The 14,999-nt window shown below is 38.4% G+C and overlaps 1 protein-coding gene across 1 annotated transcript in view; it reads left to right on the top strand.

The window, feature by feature from the left end:
• Nucleotides 1-14,999, top strand: part of LOC134670874 (uncharacterized) — a 79,712-nt gene that overhangs the window by 6,429 nt on the left and 58,284 nt on the right. Inside the window, exons 2-3 of the mRNA XM_063528689.1 lie at nt 1,090-1,133; nt 5,135-5,359. Coding sequence (XP_063384759.1) covers nt 1,090-1,133; nt 5,135-5,359 — 269 coding nt within the window. The remainder of the gene's footprint in view (nt 1-1,089; nt 1,134-5,134; nt 5,360-14,999) is intronic.

The following is a 14,999-nucleotide window of genomic DNA, read 5'->3' as shown; positions in this document are numbered from 1 at the left end:
GCTTTAGTGTAATAAATGGGATAGCTGCGACTACGTTTCTTTGTCCGTATTTTTTTAGGAACACATCGATCAAATATATTATATAGTTTTGTATTGAATAAAGCGACTGCGAGATCAGGCTTACCCGTTTCGTATATTTCACACCAGTTTAAGTCTCGCGTTGCGCAGTAAAGATTGTAGAAGTCAGCCTTTTGGAAGTTCCAGTCTTTCGAATTATCTACATTTGAAGGATCCAAAATGGTTGCCTTTTTAGAAAAATCGTATTGGACGGTAAGTAATAGCGGTGGGTGGTGCGCGTCGATGTTTACGAGCTCGTCACCCGGAGCCACGCACCGGACACGCACTGCGCTCTCCATCTCCGCACTCAACAGTACCACATCTAACATTCTATCATTTACATTAGTCACGCAATTAAAATCCGATAGATTACATACAGATAAGAGATAAGTATACAGGTCACAAACATTTGGAGAAGCGCTATACAGATTAAGGTCTCCCACAATAAGTATTTTGGCACTGGAATACATTTCTATAAATTTTTCTACATTGTTGAACCAGGCGATATAAACATCATCATGCGCTCTTGGCGGTATGTAAACTACGCACACATAAAAACAGTGCCCATAAAGAGTGTACTTAGCCCAGAGTTCCTCAACTAACGACTAAACTATTTAATACTAAAATATTTTTGACGATATAAATATTAGTAATTTTATAACCCAAAACTGCTTAGGAAAGAAAATTAAACGAATAAAAACGATTATTGTTTTAAAAACTTGTTATTTAAATGTACAGCGAATAAAATAATTTAAATAAATTTTCGGTTACTGATAAAGTTAAAGTGACATCACAAAGTTTGTGTCTCCCCCCTCCCCCATGTCACATTTTCTTGACCCCCTCCCTCCCCCTAAACGTGTGACGTAATTAATGGATGACCCCTAACTGAAGAGAATAGATTAGGAGAGCCAACCCCAAATAAGATTTTATTCTATTCTATTTTCTAACACCATTGATTAAAATTGTCTTGTATGGTGTGCTGCCACAGGCTATGATTGCTTGTATGTTGATCAATGTGTCAATTATTTACAGGTGTCACAGTCCACGACTCGCTGGTGGAGGGCATCACATTTCAGGTATTATATTTTGTTCTACTTACTTAAAAAAATCTTTTCAAATATTTGGGGAAAATCTTGCTCAGATCATCCTAATCCTAGCACTAAAGACTTATAATGCCATAATGTTGCTTAGTTAAGTGTAACTACCCATACTATGTGACTCATTTTTTTTACAATTTATTTAGTGGAATATGTACCTACAAGAAATTGTATGCAGGGTCCTAGGAGCCAAGCGTGTATTGACTTGTGACAAAAACTTTACTCTGGCAGTTACAGGGTTCATAGCTGTGCATTAATCAAATGTACCATCTTATGTAGGTAAAGCCAACATCAAAGATATGTTTATATTTTTTGCCTTGTTACAAAGGAGTAAGGAGTAACAGTGTAAACATATCTTGGACCTCGACTGTACCTAGGAAAGCATTAAATAACTGAATACTCCATCTTACAGTTGAAGTGATCCGTGATGATGTTCAAACTCTTTTAACGATAGGTAGTATTCTTTTGTTTTCCCACGATTATATCATTGGCTGCCCATTAATTAGTTGACAATAGATTTAACGTACTTTTCCTCTTAAGGCCTCACAGGAAAATGGGAGGAAAAAATGGAGGTTGCCCTATTTTCTGTACTTGTTTCCTTATATTGTACATACATATATTACATATGCACTGAAATTGTTATATGAAGTAAGTAAATTTAATTATTTTCACCACACCAGCTCGGAAAGAATTACTTTGCACTTCAAAAACGAATAGCAAAGTTGCATTTTATCCACATGTGAGGCAAAGTAATCAAATGCAAATTTTGAGTTGTTTTCTTATGTTTGCTGGTAGAATTGACTTTTAAATGATGATTTTGGATGATAAATAATTAATAACATTCATTTGGATTTGATTTGGTTTGATTTTGTTTGATATTTTACATTTAATATTTGCTTCGGGTTGGTGTGGTGAAAAATTTTGTGTTTCACTCGGGGGCAAATTTTGTTTAACCCTCGTGCTTTGAAACCCTCGCAACGCTCAAGATTCCATTTTTCGAACCACTCGCTACGCTCGTGGTTCAATTTTGGAATCTTTCGCTTGCTCGGGTATCAATATTAGCACGAGCGGTTAAACAACAACTTTGCCCCCTTGTAAAACAAATAACTATTAAACTGTTAAGATAGATAAAGCTGTCATTTATAGTTTTTGTAACAAATCGTATTTAAAAATGCGTAAGTAAAAAACATAATTATTCTATGTAACAATAGAATGTAGGGTAGGGTAGATGAAAAAAAAACTAAAGACATTTAATGTTAACATAATATGATAAAAAGCCGATATGTGACGATGAGTGAAAGAATATTCTAATATAACTTGCCTTGTTGCCTTGTGCCTAACTATATCGTAATTATTATTACAGTGAAACCTGGATAAGTGAAATCTCAAGGGACGAGCAAATTTGTCTCACTTAAAGAGGTTTTCCACTTACACAGGCTCCCAGTTAGCCAGGTACAAATAAATTTCTGTCTCATTTACAGAGGGTTCCATTAATAGAGGTGAGAATAGAGTATATTTCAGTTATAGAGGTGGTTAATAAGGTATTTAGTAATTATCTTTAGAAATAAATAAGGTAAAATAATCCTTGTCCCTAAATATTTTTTAAGTCTGTTTAAATATTTCTTTGAATTTATTTTGAATGATTCTCCAAAGGATAGATATTTCAAAATTAAATTAAATTTGATACGGACTTCATTGCGTATTAGAAATTTAATAAATGAAAATTAATTTTTTCGTATTACTTATCAAAATTTCAGCTTTCGTTTCGATAGTTTTAACTGCTTACATAAATTAACTAAATCAAACTTGAAGTTGTTTGGACACAATTAGGCAAATGCGGAATTTGTGGATAAACTAAGAGTTAGCAAGAATACGGAAATTGTTCAATGAAGTCCAAGTTAGAGAGGTCATAGATTGACGTTATCTCAGATACAGAAGTCAATTCCCTATAAAATTCTAAAAAACAATTAGGAAAATGTAATTTTATAAATATAGTCTCAGTAAAAGAGGTAAAATATACTCTCTGTCTCAATTATAGAGGTAAATGTGACTATAAAATCACAACAACGAATCCCAGTTATAGAGGTTCGTTTTTTCTCAGTAACAGAGGTAATTCAGTGCTAAAGTGTCGGGACCGCACCATGAGTCCCAGCTATAGAGGTTTCTCACTTATCCAGATCCCACTTAACCAGGTTTCACTGTATAAGATAAGGTATTGATGAAATTCAGAAGTCAGTTTTAAATATCTTAGGCCCACTTGCACCATCTCACTAACCCGGGGTTATGCGGTTAAACCGTTAACTCAGTGTCAAATTGTACTGGTAACCATGGTAACTCCATGTTTAACCGGTTAACCCCGGACTAGTGGAATGGTGCAAGTGGGCCTTAAACCTAATTCCGAAATGGTGAATCCATTTATGGAAGTGTCACATAATTTCGTCATACTACATACATATTAATGCTACCCTTGGACATACCTATCATATCGTTCGATCTGTTGCCGTCAACGTCCATTTTAATATCGTATACAAATAAACCGAAAACAGAGTCATTAGAGTGACATGCCGTCATTAATTAATAATATTAAGTAAATGAGTTATATTACGATTGTTTCGTGGGCAATTAGGCTAACGAAATTACACGAAAAATCTAAATAAAGGAGTACTATCTGTCCTTTTGACTGTTACCTTTTGACGGCTTTACTGCCGACCGATTTTGATGAAATTTGCTATGTAGAACGCTTAATCCTTGGGGATATTATATACGGATAGTACACGAAGGATAGACCAACGTTATCTTTGGAAATCCTTGGAAAAAGGAACGGGAAATTATACAAACCGAATCCCACGCGGGCGTAGTCGTGGTTGGATTAGCTTATAATATGATGCTTATAGCAGTTATAGCTAGACCTACTTGAATAAAGAATGTTTTGAATCATTTGAATTGGTTAGGGCCCCCCCACATCTGGCGTCTTTCTAGCGTCGGCGTCTACAATTCTATGGCCGACGTCGACGCAACGTCGACGCAGCGTCGACGCAACTGCGCAGCGACGTCATTTTGCATAGCGCTGGACCGACGCCGACAGACGCCGACGCTCGAAAGACGCCAGATCTGGGGGGGCCCTATGACTGTCAAGCTTGTGTTTCCCTCACTATTTACTATTCATTCAGTCTTAGAATGTGAATCTAGAATCCGTCTAAAACTCTGCGCTGACTTTGTCAGAACAAAGTTTGGCAGTGCCACTAGGTATTAACGTCTCATATTTATCATTATTTTACTTTTTCTGCGACACTTCCACGATTTGTAACTTTTTGCATACTCTGTGCAGAGTTAGCGAGGTTTGACTCTAGGGTTGAGGTCACGGATTTACTAGGCTTAGACGCTGGATTTAGTAGGTAACTTGTTAAATATTTCCTAACCTTGGACACTTATCTAGAAGTGCTCAATTTGTGAATCACGGGAGCTAACATACTTATCGCAACTGATGTGATCCATCCGTTAGTATTATTCGAGAACTGTCCTAACTTCATCTAGTAATAGATCACGACGAAATCTGCATAAAACTACTGGGAGATAAAAAAAATATCACTCTCATATGACCAGTCTATCTTATATCCCGCATAGGTATGCGGGGAAACAAAAACTAACCGCTTTTGTGCATATATACTTAAGTGAAAAATAACTAACCTTTTTTGCCGATAGGGTTAAATCAGAAAATTAAGCTTTATTAGACCTTAACTTTGGGCATGTCCACAGGAGAGATGCGAAGTCTATTTTCTACTAACTAATAGGTATTATTTAGGACTATTATCGGCAAAAAAGGTTAGTTATTTTTCACTTAAGCGCAGTAACATACACTATGCACAAAAGCGGTTAGTTATTGTTTATTGAAGAGAAACATTTTTGTTTTAAAAGCTTTGTATTTACTTCTTTTTTCTATTAATCCAGTTTGCCAGACTATAATTATATATGTTGTGTAGGAATGGGGCTCGGAGGCAGGCGCGGGCGCCGCCGCAGGCTCGGGGCGCGCGCTGCCGCCGGCGGCGCTCCGCGCGAGCCCGCCGGCGCTGTCGCTGGGCCGCGCCGCGCTCGGCGCCGCGCACGCCGCCACCGTCACGCTCACCAACACCGCCAACACCACCATGCACCTGGCCTCTATAGCTGGCACCACGCCCGACTTCCACGCCTCATTCTTCGACGCCAAGGTACGTGGCTAACTTCAGATTAAACCCTATGAACGCGGGGTGTCACCGTACCGTGCGGGGTGTCACCGTGAACCTTGTCGGCATGCACGAAGGTTGATATTAGGTTCAGGCGTCTTGGCGTTAAAACGTCTTGGTATTCTGACAGACGGTAGTAATAATAAGTTGTAGACTGTAGTTAAACACAGGGGAAACCCTACTTGAGGCCCTTCTTTCCTTCAGGTAGGCCCTTTTATGACGGTCCGTTATGTCGGTATCTATATACATACATATTTTACTCTGTATAATCCAAAGCTACAAAAACCTGGTTTATCTATCAACGTCTTCCTGGAACGTCTTCCTGTAGAAACTTATCTCGTAACTCGCTATAAATAATAGATAGCCGAAGAAAGACTCAAGGGGTGTTAAACGGTATTGTAACAAAGTTATAAAAACAAACCTAATCCAGGCGTGGCTCACTCCGCGATTTCGTCGCTTTGCTACAGGTAGCTAAAAGTACATCCGTTCGATCCCAATTTTGGGGTTTGCCATAAGCCGCGCGTGGCGCTGTCGCCACCTAGCGGCCAGCACAGGCTGATCGTGACAGACGCGTTTTGTTAGAGAGTGAGTCTTCTGTACCTAGTACTATTATTTATTCTGTGCCTAATCTAACAATAAGTTATAAAAACAAACCTAATCTAACAATAAGTTTTTACAGCGCTTTGAAAGTTTACCGTTTCAGAAACACAAGATAAATACGGTCGCTCCGATGCATAACAGCGTACTTACAAGTGTTACTCCGTCAATACTACTGTATTCTGTTTCTTTACAGATCTTATAAAATACCGTCATCTCTCCTCTTTTCGTAGTGACCACTTGGCCCCTATTCCACCAACGTGACAGGTGCGACAATTCGACAAGTCTCATTGTTGCTGACGTCACAGGCATTCATGGGCTACGGTTATCGCTTACCATCGGGCGGGCCGTATTCCTGTTTGTCACATTATATTATTTAAAAAAACTTTATTATATCGGCAAAAAACAGGTATTTCTCTTGCGATCTTTATGATGATAATGATGACAATTGTCAAAGAACTTTCGGTACCTAATTCTTGAGAGCAAATGAGTTCTGTGTCGGAATTTCGTGACAATTGTCGTATTTCTTGTGACAATTGTCATTAGCTTCGCAATATAAGTACTTATCAACTGGCGATATAGTGGAGTTTTTCTTTTATTAACATGTTGGTGGCAAACAACCACACCGCCCGTCTGATGGTAAGCGGTTACCGTAGCCTATAGAGGCCTGTGACGTCAGTAACAGTGATGTCGACAAATGTCGCACCTGTCACGTTGGTGAAATAGGGCCCTGGTCAAGATGATACTTGTCGACCTTTATCAAATGTTGATGTTACCATTTAAAAACCCCGTGTCATACATACCTATGGGGACGCGGTACCCATCAGATACTTAAGTTACTGATCATTAGTGGACTTTATGTGGATGCGTGAAAGGTTTCCTAATGTTGTTACTACTAATATAGCAGCGACTGATATGTCCCAATATGGTTCTCGCCTTCGACACACTGACGGCACGCCTGCGCCTGGCGGTCGCGAGTTGCAGGCAACACGCGATTTTTGCCAAACATGTTGTTGCCGAGGTTATCTAACGTGACGTCAAGTTTGACCATATGTAGGCCTTGTGCCGTCGCAACAAGGTTCATTTGTAATCAGTAAACAGTTAGTATAAATAGTGCGACTCGCGAGAGGTCAGCGCGTTATCGCAGGATGCTCGCAGCCACCGAGCGCTCCTGTTGAAAGTTATACTAACACCAATCTGCTTGCAGGCGTATTCGATTTTAGTTATTCGACCTGATTCCGATATGATACTGATCTGTCAGTGTCATAACAGAAATAGATCGAATACCTAAAATACGAATACGTCTGTGAATCATTGGTAGACTTTATGTCGTACCGATAAGGTTCAATTTTCAGCCAGCTAGGTATGTCTTCATTTGTCGTTTCCTTCTTCCTTGCCTTCATTTCTTACTGGTTGGCCGGAAACCGAAGCAACTTTTGAACGTTTTGTTTTGTTGCGCCTTGCTCCTGCTGATTTATGGCAAAATTACACCATTCAAGCAATAGACTAGGAATCCTCTAGACCGAGTTTAGAGCAATTATTTCATGCTTTAATGCATGCTAGAAGGGGGAGGCCTATGTTCAGCAGTGGACGTCTTATGGCTGAGATGATGATGATGATAAGATAAGATAAAAGATAAAAAATAGTTTATTCAAGTAGGCATATTACAATGCGCTTATGAACGTCAAATAAACCTTTACCGGCTCCAACCGTACACCTCTGCCCCGAGAAGATTTAAATCCCCCCTCAATTGGAGGAGGGTATCCCAATATCATATTGGCAATATGGGACCGGCAACAAACTCGGCGGGACACATCTTTTCAAAACATTATTACATCTTATAATTTACATGCATTACGAGTAATTAAGAAAAATACAATTTAAATTACTATAGAATTCATGCAATTATACTCAGTGAGTACATAACTTTATACAAATACATAGCTCTTTCAGAAAACATATCAAATTCTTACAAAAGGAAAAGAAATAAAATCAATAAAAGAAATGAGAATACATATTATATTATGATGATGATTTCATGCAACCGATGATGCCAAAAATGCGGGGGTGCGCGGGACGAGGTGAGCGAATTCCCGTGCCGTGATTGGTCCGTTCAAAGACACGGACGTCACACAAAGACACTTTCGACTCGAACATGGAGTAAAATTACCGTATGCGTGGCAGAGGGGGCAGCGCGACTATGCTCAGTCTGGAGGATGTTTTGTCTGTGATTCAAGCTCTTGGACCCCTTGCGGGCCTACTAAAGGTTTATATCATATGATCTGTGGTGGCAATGTATTTAAACAACGGTATGATATGGTCGATCTATAATATTTAATCGCCCGATGATTAAGCAGTAATTAAATGCATTATAATGATTTAATCATCCATATTTAGTTACACAGCGCAGTACCAGTTAAACACATATCTAATATACCCATATTTGGCTCAAGAAAAACTGACAAGCCCAAATGATGGAAAATATATATACATGTGAACTAATTATTACTTTATTTTATGCTGATAATATCGGTTCGAAATGACATTTTTATGGCTGTCTATAATTGAATGTCAACAGCTCGCAATTAATATGATATTGATCGTTATAGCTACAGTATGTACACTACGTATAGTTTGTATATATAGCTTATCAAATGTGGTCACCGCAGGGTCGCATCGCCGCCGCGCCGCAATGCTGTGGTCAACGCGTATTTTATTACTAGAATTTTCGGTGATATTCCGAGTATTACTCCGCGGGGAGCCACTATTTTTATCAACTACGCATTTATGTAAATAAATACTTATTAACAATAGTGATACGGCGCGTCAACTGCACTTCGATATAGGTAATTAACTGGTCATACATAAACCGTAACACAACGTAATAAGGCCTTCAAATAAACAGTTTCGTGCACAAGGAATTTATTGTCTTCGTTTGTATAGTCAAGGTATTAAATATCGACACAGACAAAATGTCAAAATTATGTACACACTGCCTTAATGTACGGGAAATAGGGTGGTGTAGCCATACTTTCAGCACTTTGCCCGTGTCGATATTAATGTACTTAATATCTTGATGAATGTGCAGTCGGGATCAGATTTATCAGAGGTGCGTGTTCAGATATTATTGAGCACCTCGGCCGCTCCGATATATCTGATTGAGACTGGACTAACAGTAAATCTTAGATGATCATCAATGGATCTTATGTCTCTGACATAAGGTTTTAAACTGTCAGTAAACCCACGATAGTAGTCGAACATATCAGATCTGTCGCCAGTTATTCATTAACATAATAATAGGAAATATTTATAGATTGTGACGCAACAAGTTTAGTTGCTAACATTGAAGTAGTATATTTTTAAGTGACCGATTATCTTTGAGGGACGATCCGTCTGGTTGATGTCGGGGTAAATTCTGCAAATAAATATATAAGTAATAAGGTGGAATGAAATATATAAATATTAAGAAAGGAAGACTTTGTCAATTTCAAAGTCGCTTTATTAAAACGTCAAGACCTCAGATCATAGAAGGTACTACTTCCTATATCTGTGGTCAAGACACAAGTTTGGCAGCGGCGCGGCGCGGCGTGGAGGTGCGCCTCTGACGCGTTATCTTATCGGCGTTATGTCACAGTTTGTTTGTCTCATTATGGATGTATGTATGTATACTCCGCATTACCTACACGCTCCACGGGTGTCGAGTTATCGAATGTTAAAGGACACACGTACTTGGTTGTGGACTTGTCATCTGGCTTATTTATAGCCTTATTTTCGCAAAAAACTATACATACATATATTTTTAACAATGTGAGGCCATCGCTTAATTACATATATGAAACTATGAGTAAAGATATCAAAATAAAATTTTGACATTGCACAATAAAATAAATAGTGGTTACACCTAATGAATTTTGCTGTCTCAACATGCAAAATCAATTTGCAAATAAATGTTTTCTACCAATAGGTATAAATAAAAATAAATAAATCGTGAACACAGTTAATACAGTTATATCTTCAATAACATGAAATAAGAAATAATGTATGTTTGCGTTTATTTAGCGATTTAAACGATATTATTTAATAATCTTTACCTTATCCGACTTTTCAGCTGAGCTGTGCCAGCCGTGGTCACGGATGAGGTAAAAATAATACAATATTAATATCGCGTTAGAACCGTTCAAATAGGTACATTAAATATGTCTAAAAATCGCGAGAGTTTCAGGTGTCATATGTGTTTGCTTTTTCGTGAAATTAAGTAAAAATATAAATTACCAAACCTCATTTTATTTTCACAAGAAATTCTTGTCCCGTCTAGAACAGACTAGCTTAAGTATAATAAATGATGGCTAGAACACTTTATCATCACGCAGTAATATAGGTCCGCTATGAACAAGTGGTTGTCACATGCGGCTGCCCGGGGGGTCCGGTCTCCTCTCCCAGCGGGGTAGCTGTCACGTGTCACGTGTTGGCCTAAGAAGGTATTCTTCCTGTTTTGGTCCCTAGAGACAACGAGACCATTGACCAAATTAAAGAAATGTAAACGTTAAGGAGGGACACGAGAAAGAGGCTTTATAATCTGAAGACATAGTAAACGGCCCTTTAGTGGCATTTGAACTGAACAAATTCATATTATTATCTAAGTATCATCACCCACAGTAAGTACCTCTCGCTCGTTTTATTGGTGCCAACGAGTTCCACTGAGTGTTAAAATGAGATCAATTTGTAATCTTAAAATGCCGCTGCTGGCCTTGAGGACCGCGAAATGATATGATATTCTTGTTTCGCGCCTCTCAGTTTTTGCCTAATGTCTATATTTCCGGGTGTCCTTATGTGGGATGTTGCGAATTATTATTTTTGTAAAGTAGCAGTCCTTCACATTGTTTATTACTATACTATGTATCACTATTCACTATCACTACTCGTACGAAATATAAGTATAAGATATACTCGTAAGTTGTTAGGATAGTTAATAGTGCGTGTGCTGAGCATGTATACAAAATGGAATTATCGTAAACTTATCACACAAGTTAAAAGGAAAATTGAGTATCTCGTTATGTAGAAATATAGATAAGTATTCAGTAAGTTAAATTAGGCTTTAAAGTTTAAAACTCTTAATTTTGGGTAGGCTTAGGTCCCGGAGCGAAGTAAACGCGCGTGGCTGATCCATCTTCATTATCGCCAAATAGGTAACTAATCGCTCTCGCCGCCAGTCGGGCAGCTGCCCCTACCCTGCCATATATTGCAAAGGGTCTGCGAGACTACAATGGCATACAATGCAGCGATTCTACCTGCCCTAATAACATAAAGGTACTACAAACTGTACGGAGTATAGTTTGAACAGCTGTTCGCTATAGTAGACAGCTGGCGGCGCGCGCGCCGGAACTAATGCTTACATATTCGCTATTAATTTGCATATGTAAAGGCTAAACCGACCTTCTGATGCGCGGAATTTGATGAGCATGTAATATTCAATGGTTCATTCATAATTCGGCACTATATTTTAAAGTCGATGACGGTAAATAAGGTCCATCTCAGAAACGTACAGTCTATGAATGCTTGCAATTTTTAGGGTTCTGTACCCAAAGGGTAAAACGGGACCCTATTACTAAGACTTCGCTGTCCGTCCGTCCGTCCGTCCGTCCGTCTGTCCGTCTGTCTGTCACCAGGCTGTGTCTCACGAACCGTGATAGCTAGACAGTTGAAATTTTCACAGATGATGTATTTCTGTTGCCGCTATAACAACAAATACTAAAAAAAGAATAAAGATTTAAGTGGGGCTCCCATACAGCAAACGTGATTTTTGACCAATGTTAAGCAATGTCGGGCGTGGTCAGTAGTTCAGTACTTGGATGGGTGACCGTTTTCTTTTTGCATTTTTTTTCCGTTTTATTTTTTGCTTTATGGTACGAAACCCTTCGTGCGCGAGTCCGACTCGCACTTGCCCGGTTTTTAGATATTCTATCCAATGGCCGCAACCTAAACCGGGGCACCAAAGATGTCAATTTTTGATAGACAACGGCAATCGAAATCTTAACATTGTAATCATTGTATGGAAGTAGCCACATGACTTTTCATAGCATCCGCCATCTCAATACATTTTTTCTTTTCGTTTGGCGAGTGTTGACTGTCGATGTACATACTATTATCATCTTGGCTAGGCCCCCTGGGTTTCTCTTCTTTTTTGCAGGTCGGTTTCTTAGACATTTGGCTTTCCTGCTGCCCTAATTTAGACTTGGGCACATGACCCATGACCATGATAAGGAAAGTAAAGGCTTGCGGGCCGTAGTTTCAAGTCCCCTGCCCTAGAGAAGTTACATGTGTGCACCTTACCTTTTATATGTACTCAATACATACACTCTAAAAAATGAAGACCAACTAAGAGCAGTTTTCTCTTAGTTGACGTTAAGTTAATTACAACAATAACGATCTTATATAACTCAAAGAAAGCTGATTACTTAAAACAATAAGTGTATCTGTGATTGAACTAATAAAGTAGGTATATTATTAATCGTAACAATTGTATACTTTGCATCTATTATTAACTTGTTGGCATAATTATGTAACGTAGGTTAATTCAATCCTTAACAATTTAATTAAAACAGATAAATATGTTAATAGTTATGAACATTTTAATAGTTTATTTGATTATTTAGTCTTTGTTGATTTACATAAGATTTGCTAGTTGAATCAACTAAACATATAATATTTAGAACAACGAAGATAAAACACTCAATCCCATTATGATCAAGTTATTGTATTGATTACGAAACTAATATTCCATTCTACTAAGAATTATTTGTTAAATCGATTTTCTTAATAATTAAATTAATTAATCGGTTAATCCGATCAATCAAGAGATAAGTAGGAGGATCGCCTGTACACCCGCTCTCCGCCCCGCCTGCGCCCCTCTCGTGGCGCGTGCGACCGAGCAGTCAGTCTCTGTAGCACGCAGTTGCGTTAAGCTCATTCAATTACTTATTCCTCTGGAAAAACCTGGTGTGTACAAAGTTGATTGCAGTTGTGGTAGTTCGTACAGTGGGCATACCAAACGCACTATTGCCTGCAGAATTAAAGACCACATCGCTGCGGTCAAGAACAACGACGCTCGCAAGTCAGCTATTGCTCAGTGTCACCTTGAGTCGGGCATAAGTCACTGGATCGAGCTGCATAGTCCCAAGGTCATTTCGACAGCACGCCACTATATACCAAGATTGGTAAGAGAAGCCTTAATTCACAAATACAACAATTTTAATCGTGAAAATGGGTTTTTAAACTGTCAAATGTGTGGAATCTTGTGATTTGTTTGACTAAAAAACAACCAGTGACATCCGAATCAAACTCGCGTAGTGACACTGTGAGTGTAGTGTGCTTGGATAGACCAACAAGTGTGAACGTGATTGGACCAACGAGTGTTAACCCCTCGTATGCTTAGACACGGATCCGTGCGTGTGAATTTAAATGCAAAACGTTTACTTTCAAAATGATTAAATGAATAAATAACATCTTATTATAATATTTTTTTGTTTTATTCATTTACGCCCTTTTTATAAAACTTTACGGGCTTGATTTAGTTTAATTATGTTTTATCCCTTTCTTTGTTGTTATATTTTACCACCAGCATTATTCAGCACGGCGCGTAAAAAACTAGAGATCTGAAAGAAATGTTTTAGTAAATGCGACAAAGTAAGTCATAGTACAATTGAACAAGAATGGTATTGTACTAAACAAGCTTCATAGTTGAAATGATTAACCCTTTGACCGCCGTTGGCATGTATACAAGACAACGATAGAACGATACACTGGCGCCGCTGTCTTGTATACAAGACACAAATTCAACCGCTTGGTAAATGTGAAAAAACATCAATTGTAGTATTTTTTACACTCGTGTTAATGTTTTAGGTCTTTGATTTTTAAAATAATTGCATTCAAAGCAGATAAATAAATCCATTCTTTTATAATAAGGCAATCAAAAAAAATTGCTCCAGTTTTCAAAGTTTTTCATGTTCCTCGTCGCCGTTGTCTTGTATACAAGACAGCTAGGGATGGGAATGTTAACTCGATATGAGAATATTAGAGGTGCAACGGATAGTTGTTTGGCCGGATACCGGATATTCGGCCTGACCATCGGCCGAATATCTGGTATCCGGCCGCCGAATATTCGGCCAGCGGAGCTGCACCTACATTTCGGTTTTTCAGGTGCGCATTCTGCAGTTTTGACCTGTTTCTAAGTGAACGTTCGCGCGGACACATTTCTAGGTTCGAAATGAGTTCGAAGTCAGTGGAATCTCTAAATTGTTTTAAAATAATAAACAAGTACGATTATGACCGTGACTGTTTCTTAAATCCAATTTGTTTACTCCGAAATCAAGCAATGGTACTATCCGGTATCCGGCCGGATAATAGGGCACTATCCGGTATCCGGCCGGATATTAAAATACTGGCTGGATAGGCCGGATACCGGATAGTAACCGAATATCCGGTGCATCTCTAGAGAATATTCAAATTAAATATCAAGTGGCCAATCTGGTTTTATTTAAGCATTTGAACACCTGTTAAATGCCAATTGGTGATTACTAGTAACTAGAATACGTTAAACGAGAGAGAGACAGGCATAACTCCGGAGTTCAGGGAACTTGTTCAGCTGTCCATAGTAGAGTCAGACAAGTAAATCTGTCCTTGTGGTCTATTTGCAGAACAAATGATTCATTTTGAGATGATAGTGTATACTGCAAAACGTAATTCAAGACCAAAAAAAGTAAGAAATGTTGCCACTTTTTACTAGCGCGTCTTGTATTTATGTACAAATAAATAAATAAAAGTACTTTATTAAATAGTAGGAGTAAAATTACTAAGGAATAAATTATCTGAGCGTGATTATTTATCAAAAGGAATTTACTATTTTACAAACAAATTATTGCAATGGCAACATTGTCGTACTTTTTTTGGTCTTGAATTACGTTTTGCAGTATAGTGGGGAGTGATACCCTGCAGTGACCGCTTCGCACAAGAATGGTACCTACAGGTGGAT

This window comes from Cydia fagiglandana, chromosome 14 (assembly GCF_963556715.1).
Source record: "Cydia fagiglandana chromosome 14, ilCydFagi1.1, whole genome shotgun sequence".
NCBI lineage: Eukaryota > Metazoa > Arthropoda > Insecta > Lepidoptera > Tortricidae > Cydia > Cydia fagiglandana.
The sequence above is the reverse complement of the archived record's forward strand: the minus strand, read 5'-3'. Positions and strand labels throughout refer to the sequence as shown.